At 47.7% G+C, this 14,451-nt stretch overlaps 1 protein-coding gene across 4 annotated transcripts; it reads right to left on the bottom strand.

Moving 5' to 3' along the window:
* Positions 1–2,698: 2,698 nt before the first annotated feature.
* LOC119354207 (G-type lectin S-receptor-like serine/threonine-protein kinase B120) lies at positions 2,699–13,289 on the bottom strand. Of its 4 annotated transcripts, none has more exons than XM_037620911.1 (9): positions 12,340–13,289; positions 6,250–6,560; positions 5,635–5,967; positions 5,408–5,518; positions 4,421–4,638; positions 3,984–4,194; positions 3,666–3,903; positions 3,436–3,586; positions 2,699–3,346 (listed from the first exon to the last, which is right to left on the bottom strand). In XM_037620911.1, the coding sequence occupies exons 1-9, from the start codon at positions 13,008–13,010 to the stop codon at positions 3,038–3,040; spliced, it is 2,553 nt and encodes an 850-aa protein (XP_037476808.1). In that variant the 5' UTR covers positions 13,011–13,289; the 3' UTR covers positions 2,699–3,037. The 4 variants fall into 4 exon arrangements, with proteins under 4 accessions (XP_037476808.1, XP_037476806.1, XP_037476809.1 ...); XM_037620909.1 differs by having other exon boundaries at positions 4,421–4,644; positions 12,340–13,288; XM_037620912.1 differs by having other exon boundaries at positions 5,408–5,515; positions 12,340–13,288.
* Positions 13,290–14,451: the final 1,162 nt, after the last annotated feature.

The raw sequence follows: 14,451 nt of genomic DNA, 5'->3' as shown, positions 1-14,451 counted from the left end.
TGAATACTATCATCCAATATATCAATATTTATGTCTCGACCATTTCGAGACTCCTCGTCATGTCTGTGATCTCATACGAGACACCGAACAATCTTCAGTCACCAAAACACATAACTCATAATACAAATCGTCATCGAACATTAAGCGTGCGGACCCTACGGGTTCGAGAACTATGTAGACATGACCGAGACACATCTCCGATAAATAACCAACAGAGGAACCTGGATGCTCATATTGGTTCCTACATATTCTATGAAGATCTTTATCGGTCAAACCGTAATGACAACATATGTCATTCCCTTTATCATCGGTACGTTACTTGCCCGAGATTCGATCGTCGGTATCTTCATACCTAGTTCAATCTCGTTACTGGCAAGTATCTTTACTCGTTACGTAATGCATCATCCCGTAACTAACTCATTAGTCACATTGCTTGCAAGGCTTATCATGATGTGCATTACCGAGAGGGCCCAGAGATACCTCTCCGATACTCGGAGTGACAAATCCTAATCTTGATCCATGCCAACCCAACAAATACCTTCGGAGATACCTGTAGAGCATCTTTATAATCACCCAGTTACGTTGTGACGTTTGATAGCACACAAGGTATTCCTCCGGTATCCGGGCATTGCATAATCTCATAGTCAAAGGAATATGTATAAGTCATGAAGAAAGCAATAGCAATAAAACTTAACAACCATTATGCTAAGCTAACGAATGGGTCTTGTCCATCACATCATTCTCCTAATGATGTGATCCCGTTCATCAAATGACAACACATGTCCATGGTTAGGAAACTTAACCATCTTTGATTAATGAGCTAGTCTAGTAGAGGCATATTAGGGACACTATGTTTTGTCTATGTATTCACACATGTATCAAGTTTCCAGTTAATACAATTCTATCATGAATAATAAACATTTATCATGATATAAGGAAATATAAATAACAACTTTATTATTGCCTCTAAGGCATATTTCCTTCAGACGATTCATCCAATCAATGCAAAGTGGTGTTTTGACTGTGGCGGAAACGTCCGACCACTCAAATGGTGGATTGTGGTGCGCATTGGTGGATCTTTGTGAGGAATTTTCTATCCAAATCCGATGGTTGCGGCTAGCGGCTCGCACTGGCGAGATGCAACTGAAAGGCTCTTTTGTGAGTTTTGGGCGCTCTCATTCCGGCCAGTTTGCATTCATCGGTGAGATGAATTATATGGATGGCGGCTTGACTCAGAGGATTTGGTTGTGTAGTCGCGGTGGTCGTGTCGTCACAAAGATCGTGCTATGCTTGTAGCTGCCGGGAATGTGGAAAGTGGTGGTGACAACACATGATGACTTGATTTGGCGGTGCTTCTCGAGCACTTGGTCTCGAGTTCCATGGTGAAAACCTCAGGTCTGACCAGAATTGGTTATACCTGACAATGGCGATGTTTTTGTGTCGTTACCTTGTTGAGGGCATTGCTCGGATGTCCTCGGACTTGTTCTTCAGGGATAAAACTTATCTGGCCTTTAATGGTTGGGTCCAGTGACAGCAACGTTTGAGCGTCATTTCCTTTCTGGAGGCGTTGTTGTTGAAGAATCTTCTTGTTGTCCTTGCAGTGTCAAGAGATGATTGGTGCGGATATGGTTGTTGTTGTAGTTTATCGACCATTGCTTTGATCTTTCAAAGATTCTTTTTTCTCGCTTAGGCATAGCTTGGCTTTTGTATGACTTTGCTCTTTGTCGGTGTGTTCTTTTTTTCTTCTTTTGTGTGTGCGCGTTAGTGTTGGTTGTGTGCATCTTAGTTATACAGAGGCCATGTGTGTGCTTATTGTGTGTGTATTCTCTTGATGCTTCATTTTGAGTCAATAAAATTCACCCTTTGTCGAAAAAATAATTAGTCAAGACCGGTTGCAGATGCTCTAAGACCGTATATCTAATACTCCCTCCGTTTTTAAATATAAGTCTTTTTAGATATTTAATACAAACTACATTAGATGAATATAGACATATTTTAGAGTGTAAATTCACTCGTTTTGCTCAGTATGTAGTCCCTTATTGAAACCTCAAATGACTTATAGTAGTATTTAGGAACTAAGAGCATCTCCAACAACATTGCTATTCTGACTTGCTAAAAACTGGGTATAGCAAAAGGAAAGAGAAGATTACCCCATCATTGCTATAGAATTTAGAAAGCCTATCAATGATATGTGGGGACATGTGCCAGGCCCGGGGCAGCAGGAATCTAGGGGCTGATGGGGTCCACTTGTCAATGGAACAAAGGGATGTGGGGGACCACAAAAACTGGGCTGCTAAAAATTATAGCAAGTGCCTCTCCACTTTGCAAATGTACCAAGTGTGGGTGCAAATATAGGGGGGGGGGGAGGGGGGGTACAAAGGCTGTTGGAGCAACATTTTTGGGCCAAGTTGCTATATTTCCAGCTTTTAGCAATCCTAGCCACAAATACAAAGACCGTTGGAGATGCTCAGTAAAATGCAACACCCCTATCTCTTCTTTAATTGATTGCCACGTTAGCATTTTACCTCTGAACCGTGCTAAAATACAAACATTAGGGTAAATTCTCTGCAGATAAACTGGGGCGTCGTCTTCTTAACAACTGACAAAAAATAGGCAAAATTCTTGCCTCGGCTTCAAAAGAGAAATAAAGGATCCCGGTAGAGTGTCGACAACGTGAGCAGGCAATAAACTTCGAGCCTAAATAGAGAACTGATGCTTTTATATGGAGGTTCACGTTTGATCCATGTCCAGACAAGGAAATGTAGATCATATACACGAGTACAGCCGAGCCATCGCCGTCAAGTTAGAGATCTGGGTCGCTTTCAGTCATAGTCATGCCCGTAGCTAGCCGTAACTAAACTTGAGAATGGACCTTCATTCCGACTTTACAGATGACAGAAATGAATATCTTTTTTCGTACACATTGGGCTTCCTCAAACTGCCCACGTCCTACTCTACAGAAAACACCAGCATTGCAACATAACATTTGGAGAAAAAGAAAGACATGATATCTTCAGTATATACTGTCCCTGCTATGCTATCTTCCATGCAACTGTGTCATTGATACGGTACCAATGGAGTGGCTCCTCTCGTTCTCGCTTGATTTGCTCGACTCAAGAGCACGGCCACGGAGCATCAGGGTGGGCGCCCTCGGCATGGGAAGGCTGGAGCTGTCACTGCTCAACATCAGGATGACCGCGGGCACGTCCGGACGCTCTTGGGCATGATCTTGCACGCATAGCAATGCAATGTGGATGCACCTCAGGACCTGTCGAATCGAGCACGACGGTTTTATCAACGGGTCGATCATGTCCTCGCCCTTGTCTTCGTTCCATTGTTGCCATGCCTGGAAAATGGTTGCAAACTCGAGCCATGAGGAAACAAATAAACGAAATGTCAGGATGGGTGCGGCATATGGGATACGCATGCGCTTACATATCCCGCGATGTTTAGGGACTCCTGCTGGCCATGAAAGCTGACAGCCCTCTTCCCTGTAATGATCTCCAAGATCAGAACTCCGAAGCTATAGACATCGGACTTGACCGAGAAAATGCCTTCCATGGCATACTCAGGGGACATGTAGCCGCTGCAAAAGGAAAACCCAACTTAATGTAATGCGGCAGTAATATTCCAGTGGTCACAGGGTCTATGAGAAATGCACGTACAATGTTCCGACCACACGGTTCGTGTTGAACTGGTTTTCATCCCCTCCAAAAATCCTTGCCATTCCGAAATCTGATATTTTGGGGTTCATGTCTGTGTCTAGGAGAATGTTGCTGGCCTTGAGATCACGATGAACAATACGTAGCCTTGAGTCCCGGTGGAGATATAGCAGTCCTCGAGCAATACCTTCGATGATATCAAACCTTGTCCTCCAGTCTAGGAGACCTCGCTTTTCAGGATCTGTTCGCCCACAGTAATTACAATCCAATCAGTATATTTGTTCATCCAGAGGAATGAGGATGAATGGAAATGGTACGTACTAAAGATAAATGCGTCGAGGCTCTTGTTAGGCATGTACTCATAAACCAAGATCTTCTCTTCTCCCTGTATACAGCAGGCTAATAGTCTGACAAGATTCCGGTGCTGCAACTTTGCAATCAGTATGACCTCATTCTTGAACTCCTCATGGCCTTGACCTGAGTTCTTACAAAGCCTCTTCACAGCTACTTCTTCTCCACCAGGTAATGTTCCCTGAAGTGATTCATGGTATTAACTTGCATCAAGCCAAGTACAGTGTAATACTGGCCCACAAGAAAAAAAAAACAAGTATGATACTCCTCAGTCCCGAAATACTTGTCGCACAAATGGATAGAAATGGACGTATCTAGAACTAAAAATACATCTAGATATATCCATTTCTACTACAAGTAATTCCGGATAGAGGGAGTACAAAGATTCATGATAGTATCACTCGTACCATATAGACCGGGCCAAATCCACCTTCCCCAAGCTTGTTGGATTCACTGAAACTACCAGTAGCAGCTTTGATGCGGTCCAGGGAGAGTACTTTGAGTTCATGATTTTTTCCGTCCTCCGTTTCATCGCCGAAAGGAATCGAATGTGAGATATCCAGCATGCCAGCACTTTGCTGAGATCTGGTAGATGAACGTCTTGACCTCCTCCAACTTCTGTGCACTGCATCTGCCCCAGAATACCAGTTAGCACTATACTTGCCTCCAAGAGTCCATTTATATTAGAAACTGAGACTAATTACTACAGCTAACAGTTCACAGCTAGATCCATTTTAGCAGTCTTCACAACAGCTTGGCAGCATGGTTTCTCCCAAGGCACAAGTCCTTTTTACCCCGCAACGCCTATAAATTTCTAGATTTCATCTTTGACTCTAAAGCCAAACAAATTACAGATGACACCCTTGCCTGCTAATTTTGACAAATTACCCTCTTAGACCAGTCAAATGTGGCCAGTGGTTTTGGCATAACAAGGTGCCACATGAACCGTGATCACCCCTACATGTGTACTGTTAAGAATGGGTTAGTATCTAGGTAGAAGTAAATAATCTGTACTGATTTGTACAGATCATGATCAGCTGATTTGATCACGATCAATCATGATTGATTCTTGATTTGGCTTACGTTGCTAATCAAGGCAAAAAATAGTTCTCAAGCTTCTACCACATTGGTTTCAGGTCTCCCTTTTCTACCTCCCCTACTTATTGGTTGACCTGAGTTTTTACCATTACAAGAGTTGAGGGGTAAAAACTGATATATTTTTTTCCTATTTATGATCTGTAATGAATTCGTGGAACTAGTTAGGTACACTTGACTATACTGATTAGCACCACAAGAGAATGCAGTCTTGTGCAGACAACTACGGAGGGCAACAGAAGAATCAGGTGAGCTTTCGTTAGACTATAAATCATTGAGCCAAATCCAAGGAACCTCACCTTTGATATTTCTTCCACGCTTCCACCATAAAAAGAGACAAGCTAACAAAACAAATAGCACCACGGCAGATGCTATTGCGGCTATTTTCCAAACTGCGATATGTGAACCTGCTAATGAAGGAACAGCATAACCCAACATAAACATGGTAAGTCAAAGGTGAGAAAATATGGTAGCGTGAATAACTGCATATATAAACTTTATTCTTTAGATAATCTTCATCACTTACCTAACTCAGAAGCAGGAAGCTTGAGGTTTAGGGCATAACCCCCAGCCTGAAACTGGTGAACATCCATCAGTTCATTACCCCAATGTAGACACCCCGTCAACTGAGTCATGTAGACATAGGCACCACATGAGCAATTTTGCTGGCAGGTATTCATGCACCCATACTCATCGGTCACACCAGATACCCAGTATGAAAAATCTGGCCACTTGACATTCGGGATAGAGAGAAATCCATCTCCAGTTTTGTTCACCTGACAGTCCAAAGGTGGGTTTCTAACACAACCCTGGCTCCGATTTCCTGCATTCCACTCATCTGCTAACTTTGGCTTAAAACCTATTGAAGGAAAAAGGGCAAGAAAGGAAAAGGTGACTAATTTGTGAAGCATATACTTCTGTAAACATGTATGAAAGGGCTTGAGATGTCAAAATAAGCAGTGACAACGTCCATGCTTCCTATTTTAGGGTCCTAACTGCAACTTATAGTCAGTTGTGCCGGTGAACAAGAGAGGAAGTTCACCCAATTGTGTAAGGAACAAGACAGTTCCTCTTTTACTGGAAACAAGTAAGAGTGGAACCTGATTTTGTAAAGAAATTGCACCAAGAGTCAAAGACATACCTTTCATGCAGGTACATTTTGCCTTCCCATCTTGCACCACCGTACATATCGCATTTGAACCACATGCACCATAACGCTCGCACTCATTTGACGGTTGCACCCACACAGTTTCCCACTCCTGTGTAGACTTCTTAACCATGTAGCAGACGTCTCTGCCATCTGGCGCAACAACAAACCTCTGCAGAGATGTATTTGTTGCAGTGTAAGTGAAGTACATTCCCAGGATTGGATCATTTCCTTGTTTGTACCCATACACGTACAGTGGCCTATATGGAATTCCTACAAAATTTAGCCCAGTCCATTGGCCCGACCTGTAAAGGATCACATACAAGTTATAATATCTTGAACTAAGCCGTTCAATAATTTTTACAGTTTATGTTGAGAAAGGGTACTCTTATTTACGATAAAGTCCTATGAGGACTTGGAGAGGTGTGACCATTGAATTATCATAGTAATTCTAATCATGTAATGCTTACTACTTTCAAGGTTGGGGACCATATAAAGCTATAAGAAATGGTCATGGAGAACCCAACCCAAGGAGACAAATCTCATCCAAAACAAGGTAGAAAAAATTATGTGCGCAGTGGATTAAAATTTAGGTTATTCTTTAACACTATATATGGGATCTGAGGGTTCAAAAGTTTCAAGGGAATTGTCAGAGACTGAAAATATCTTGTACTCTTTTGAAGTTGTCCCTAGGAATTTGTGGTTGCATTCTCAGTATATACTTGCGGAATTTAAATTGTTTGCCATCTTTAGTTTGTGAAACTTGGATTACTTGCTTTCCTAGGTGGGGACTTCCCTTCTGTGGAAGCTACTGCCTTTTCATTTCTATTTGCCTTTGGGAGTGCGTGTGGGTGTTGGACACCGAACTCTATTCAGTTATCTCGAGATAGTGAAGTCCAGAACAGGTTTTTTCGTATGAAACAAGCACAAGTGAATTGGTTGGTAATTACAGGAACAAGAAGGCTGAAATCACATTTCAAATGCAAATGAACTTTAAAGTGTACTGTGCATTTCCAGGCCATTGCTAATGGGCGTCGTAGGCGCAACACCATCCCTCTCCTTTGGGATGGTCCGACTCTCTTGCAGTCCCCCCGGGACATTAGGTCCCACGTCGACGGCTTCTATAGGGCCCTGTTCACGGCCGCTCCTCGGAGCGGCTTTTCTTTGGCGCTTGACTGCTGGTCCGGTCGCCAACTTGTTTCCGAACTTGAGAACGCGGCCCTGATGGCCCCCTTCTCAGAGGATGAGGTCTGGGCCGCCATCAAAGGCATGAATCCTACCTCGGCCCCTGGCCCGGATGGCCTTCCAGTCAAGTTCTTCCAAAGCTTCTGGAATGTGATCAAGCCGGAGGTCATGGCCATCTTCGACGAGTTCTATGTTGGGTCCCTCGATCTCGGGCGCCTTAATTACGGGACGATCTCGCTCATTCCCAAGGTCCCTGGCGCCTCTAACATCCATCAGTTTCGCCCAATCACGGTGATCAACGTGATCTTCCGGATTCTGGCAAAAGGGTACGCCAATAGGGTGACCCTGCTCGCGGACCAGATCACTCACCCCAACCAATCGGCTTTCATCCAAGGCCGTTATATTCTGGATGGGGTGCTGGTCCTTCACGAAGTCCTCCATGAGATCCGCTCCAAACACCTCAAGGCGGTCTTCCTGAAGATCGATTTCCATAAGGCCTATGACACTATTAGCTGGCCCTTCTTTCGGGAAGTCCTTCTGCGAAAAGGCTTTGATGACCGTTGGGTGACGCGGGTTATGCAAATGGTCTCGTGTGGGCACACCGCCGTCAACATCAATGGGGAGATCGGTTCCTACTTCCCCACTTTCTGTGGAGTGAGGCAGGGCGACCCATTCTCCCCATTCCTGTTTAATATGGTGGTCGATGCTTTTGCGGCCATTCTGGATAAGGCCAAGGCCGCAGGCCATATTAGAGGTATCACCCCCCACCTGACTGGGGGTGTTGGCATCTCCCTGCTCCAGTACGCTGACGGCACCATTATCATGGTCGAAGGCTCGGATACGGACATCGCTAGCCTTAAATTCCTCCTCCTCTGCTTCCAACAAATTTCTGGCCTTAAGATCAACTTCGACAAGAGTGATGTGATGGTGACGGGCTATTCTCCGGCTGAGGCCCTTGACATTGCCAACCGCTTCAACTGCCGCCCGGGCTCCTTCCCAACGACCTACCTGGGAACGCCCATTAGTGACTCTCGGCTTACTGTGGCGGACCTTCGTCCTGCGGTGACCAAGTTGCAAACGCGCATTGAGCCTTGGCAAGGTCGGTGGCTCTCGAAGGCGGCCCGGACGATTCTCATCAATTCCTCGCTCTCTAGTCTCCTCCTATTCCTTATGAGCTTCTACAGCCTCCACGAGACCCTCCATCACGAGATCGCTAAAATCCAGTCGCGCTTCTATTGGGCTGGGGACAATAACAAACAGAAGTATCATATGGTTAGTTGGCCTGACATCTGCAAGCCCCGGGAGCAGGGAGGCCTTGGCATCATGTGCTCGAAGCGCATGAACATTGCCCTCCTCTCCCGCTAGCTCTGGCGTATTTCACAAGGGCATGGAGGTCTGTGGTTAGACATCATCCGGAATAAATACCTGTGTGGCCAGCCTCTGGCCTTCTGCCAGCGTTCGGGTGGATCCCAGTTCTGGCAATCGGTCATCCAACTGCTCCCCGTCCTCCGCATTGGGACTTCCATCTCGGTCGGCTCGGGCTCAGCGACCTTGTTCTGGTTTGACCGATGGGCCGGTGATGCTCCCTTCGCTGCCCGCTTCCCGGACCTCTTCTCCATCGACGTCGCCCCTACAATCTCAGTTCAACAGGCCCTTATTGACTTAGGGCGCCTCGCGCTCCGGAGGCCATTTGGGCCTCCGGAAGTGGCCGCTTGGCATGAACTTTTTGATTGTATTGCTCTTCATGAACCGTCGGTTGATGCGGGCCCGGATGAGGTTCGTTGGCGCCTCGAGTCATCGGGACAATTCTCCACCAAGTCCCTTTACGCGGCTATCGCCCCATCCTCCGCCCCGCCGCCCCTCCAGGCAGTCTGGTCCATTCGCCTGCCCCTCAAAATCCGCATCTTCATGTGGCAATGGATCCGTGGCCGGCTGCCGTCTGGAGTTGAGGTCCGCAAGCGCAATGGCCCGGGCTCCGGCCTCTGCCCCCTATGTGATACCCCCTAAGACTCGAACCACATCTTCTTCTCCTGCGTGACTGCTCAGTTTGTTTGGAGCTGCTTTAGAGAGGCGGTTGGTGGAGATTGGTGCCACTCCAACTTCCCCGACCTATTCGCCGAGCTTCAGGCCTCGCCGTCGCCATCTCGCCACATTAGGTGGCTTGAGATTGGGGCCCTCGCATGGACGCTCTGGACTATTCGCAATAAGCTTGTGATTCAGCGCTCCCCTCTTCGACGCTCTACTGACGCTCTCTTCAAACTGTCTGGTTACTTGCAGCTCTGGCGGCCGCTTAGCCGCCCACGGGACAGGGACGCCATCTCCGCCTTCATCGCCGATCTCCGCTCGATGGCCGTCCGCCTGTCGCCGCCACCACCGCCGCCTCCGCCTAAGCCTGATTAGTCGTCTGTTTGCTCTCCAGCCTTAGCTCCGGCTGAGCCTTTCTTTTATGTCGTGTGTGTTTTGGGCTTGTTGAGCTGTGCCCTCAGCAGTACCTTTGGACTTCTCTGTTGTGCGTCTTGGGTGTGTGTGTCTGAACTAGTCCGTGTATGTGCTCTTGGTGGTTTGCTTTATTTATAAAGCGGGGCGAAAGCCTCTTTCGGTAAGTGTACTGTGTATATGTTTCAGATTTGTCAAAAGATGGATCGACCAACTTCATAAATGTCAGTGCAGACTTAATGGGTTTGTCGACGATTATGATTAGATTGCGCTGGCCCCATTCCACAATATAGTAGGTAGACTTAGTTAAGAATCACCAATATATAGAAGAATAGCACATGTGCAAATATGGGCTGCAAGTTGCAACTCACAGCTAAAACAACATTATAAAACCAGCTAGAGCCTGGTTGAGATTCATAAACCAACCCTCTCCCAAAAAGTCTATCCAGTAAGAAAATGGTGGGCATCCTAATTATATTTCAATACTTCGGGGCTCTTTGGTTTGTGACTAAGGTTGACTTAGGTTGCCATGCCTAAGCTTAGGCAAGTTTGACCAACTTAAGAAGGTGTTTGGTTCAAGCCTCACCTTAGGCAAGATGCTTTTTGCCACACTAGGGCCCCACATCATGTACACTCAAAAAGTGTGGCAAGATTCCCTTAGGCTTGCCAACTTGTGGCTTTCATTTTATTGAACTAACCTTAGGCAACTTTGGCAAGAAATGTGTGGCAAAGTGTGGCATGGCAAGGCCTAGAACCAAACGGCCCCTTCATCTTATAACTAGAGATTGATCAGCTCTAAAACACAGATATAATACGAATGGGTGCCAATGCAACTGGCAGAAAGTTGAAAAGGATGCATCCAGAAATCAGTCTAGCGACAACCTGATAAAAATGCAGATCAGAACACCAATGGACCCTCAATTCAACATCTTACTAATAAGCAACCGCAATTTTCCCTTAGGTAGTAAAGAAACTCCTGCACTACATGTTGACTTCATGCACCAATAGCACCCAGAAGCTTAACTAAGGAACATACAGAATTCTACTACTTTTCATTTGAAATCATTAACAGGAAGTTAGCACATTTCAACAACACTACGCAAACACTATTGGATAAATACAAGCACACAAGATATAAAGTTTCAGTTTTGCTAAAGCACATCTAGATGTGCCATAAGTATTGCACATCTAAGTCATATGCCGTTGATCTTACATTGAGATTCGTGTGAATATTTTCTTTCTCTTTTTTCTTTTTCTCTTTATGCTTGATTCACTCACTTAGATGTGCAATAACTAGAGCACATCTAGATGTGCCCTAGAAACACCCATAAAGTTTATCTTTCAGAGATTTGTTCCAAACGGTACTCTAGCGCACAAGTTTTCTTTTCTTTTCTTTTTTTGTTGCAGAAAAACACTGGGATCTATAAACCAAACCAGCAGTATAGACATCCCTGGAAAATAAAAAAGTTACTCCCGAATGGGCCGAGGGCACGCCACTGCTGCTCAGTCGCCGGAGGCAGCCAGTCGTTGTTAGGGCAGGGAATCCATCCGGTAGTGGGGCCTCCCCGCACTCTGACGCCGGCAGAGCCAACGGAGGAGGAGTGAGGCGATGAGCAACGACCTACCGACGGAGGAGAGGTTGCGGCGTGGTGCACTCGGAGATCGCCTCTTCTAGGGTTTGGAGAGGAACGGTCCTCTAGCAGGCAAGATTTGAAGCTTTACAAATAACTTTACCATATGCCACAGGCCATCCTTATCAAAGAGATAGCGAGCAAACAGACTAATCGATACAAAAAAATGATATTAGAATTCTGGGATGACCAACGAATCTACCATGACTGACTATTCGCCTACTGATGGACTGCAAGTAGAGCTACCGCCCCACACATCCTCACGCGGCTAGTCAGTTTCCCACTTCTGAAACTGATCCTTTTGATGCACAATCATAAAATGAAGTGTGAATGATGTTTGTGTAGCACACCACACACGAAAAGAAGATGCTCGCAATTTGCAATTCAGACTAGCTAAGCCGACAGCTGATGCTTCCTAGTGCCGACTGGAACAACTAAAAGAAAACACAAATTGGATTGCCTCCGGAATGAATAATACACAACCTCCTAAAAATATTTTAAAAAAAACATGCCAGATGACAGATTCCATATTTCCTAGGTAGAGTAGGTGGCAAAAGAACAGAATTACAGAACAACTAGCAGGTTAACTACTAGTAGTAACATCTTTTTTTAGAAGAACAACTAGTAGTAGTAACATGTTGATAACACCTGATTTACTAAGCACATTAATGCCCCAATAAAATATACTCTACAACATTCCTAAAATCTGGCCAAGTCTCTACAACATTCCTACAGTATAATGATTTAAAATCTGGCCAAAAACTATTGAAGCAAACTATACTGGTCCAAGGAAAGGAAAAGATGGCAGGGAGCAGGGCATGGAGAAGCTGACCTCCAGAATGGAACGTTGCCGTCTCTCCAGATGAAGGCTTGGCTGGGGTTGGCCGGGTCGAGGCCGAGCGCGAACCGGCCCGGCGAGGGGTCCGTGTCGCTGGCCCAGGAGGTGAAGAGCATCCGCTCCGGCGGGCCCCTGACCTGCGCCCTGACCTCGGCGTTGACGCTGATGCGCATCCCGGAGAGCATGGTGTCGGATGGGTGCCAGAAGCTGTCCCAGATGACGGTGCCGTCGACGTCGCGCACCTGGAGGGAGCCGGAGTCCTGGATGACGGCCTCGTAGCCGCCCCGCGGCGCGGCCCGCGTGGTGGTGTTGGAGGACCAGAGCATGCGCGCGCCGTCCTTGGCGGCGCCGTCGAGCACGCGGAGCTCGCCGCCGGCCGTGAGCGTGAGCGACGGCGCGGCCGCCGCGGCGGCGTTCACGCGGTTGGCCACCCACGCCACGGTCCTGGGCTGTGTGTCGCGGTACCAGACGCAGAGGTAGAGGCGGGCCGGGCGCGCGGGGTCCGGCGCGTGGAAGCCCAGCTCGAACACCCCCGACGGCGAGGACACCAGCGTCGCCGGCGCCGTCAGCGAGTCCCCCTGCTTCAGCGTGTCCGTGGCCGCCGCCGCCGCCGCCGCCACGGCCAGCGCGGTGCAGAGCGAGAAGAGGAGACGGGAAGCCGCCATCGCCGTGGACACAGCACCGCAGGCCCTCCCTCCCTCCTCCTGGCTCGCTGCTTTTGCCTACTGGGGCGCCCAGCCAGCCACCAACTACCACCTCACTGGTGGCGAGCAGAGAGAGGGAGGGAGGGAGCGCGTTATGGCGAGACCGATGTCGTGGATTTGTTTAATTAGCGGAGAGCCTATAAGCACGTATAGTAGCTTTGCTTTCGGGTTGGTTCAAAAGCGATCTGCCGGCCGGTGAGCCGCGGGGTGAGCCCCGGCCAGGGCAAGGCAGGATGGGGAGGGCCATGATGCAAACGGAACATAACGTGCGCGATCCCGCTGTGTCCCTATCCCCCGAGTGCCGTCGCACAGTGCAGCACAGCACAGCGCGGCGCAGCACGGGGCTCATGGCGGGAGATCGGCCTCGTCGTTCACACACGCCGGGCAAAAAGGGGAAGGCGAGACAGTGGCGCACCACCATAGTTGTGGATCTTTTTGTGCTCTAGTGGAATACCTTGTGGTGTGCATGTGGCATGCGCAAGGCATTTGCTTGGGCAGTCCTGCCGACGTGCCAAAGAAGAGCTGTAAACTCACTACTCTACACATGCCTTTACCATGGGGAAGATTTCGTATGGTTTTTCAACCATTTGGGAGGCTCGTTTTGCTTCTCGATGCGGCGGCGTTTTGTGGTTAGACGACGCAGGATCGCCGTGTCGCCGTGGAAGAAGAATGCGCGCGCGCGCGCGCACGCGCTTGCGGCCGTCGAGTTCGTTCCCGGAACGTGCACCAACGAGCAACGACCGCTGGAAAGGCATACGGGAAAACATGCTCACATTTGACATCTGTTGGTTGGTTCGTCGTACGGCTCCTGTGACTGAGCGTAAAGCGGTCTGGGGCTGCCTCCTTGGTTGGACCCGCAACACGCATTCCTGGCTGTACCAACTTAAACCAGAGGGTCCCGGGAAGGAATGATCACAGGTTGTGCCCGCAGCGGCGCCTCTGCTAAGTGCTAACTTGGTTTGCAAAGGTGGATGCATGGCTTTTATGGAGCAATAATTATGTGATTTAGCACTAGTATATAGTATATACTCCTACCATAGCTTTTGAGCTGGAGGGTCCTGCGCACTCTCAAATCATTCTCTCCTTTTTGTATGAAATGAGAGGAAGTCTATACTAGTTCCATTCAGCGGCAGCTGTCTTGTTTTTTACAGTGAGGGGGAAATATATCCCTCTTAGACCTTGTTTGGATGCAGGGCTAGCTATTTCCAGGGAAAATACGACCTGGATGGAATACTATTGGCAAAATAAAAGCCCAGTGGAGAATCACGTGACCATTTGGGAGAGAAGGGGATGCTAGCGTCTTCTTTCCTAGCCGGAGCAGAGCAGTTCGCGAGGCGGAGAGCAGCAGAACTTCGCGAGCGGCGCAACATCATAAGGATAGGGAGAATTTCTCCGATGTGAC

The sequence above is a fragment of the Triticum dicoccoides genome, chromosome 2A (assembly GCF_002162155.2).
Source record: "Triticum dicoccoides isolate Atlit2015 ecotype Zavitan chromosome 2A, WEW_v2.0, whole genome shotgun sequence".
Taxonomy (NCBI): domain Eukaryota; kingdom Viridiplantae; phylum Streptophyta; class Magnoliopsida; order Poales; family Poaceae; genus Triticum; species Triticum dicoccoides.
The sequence above is the reverse complement of the archived record's forward strand: the minus strand, read 5'-3'. Positions and strand labels throughout refer to the sequence as shown.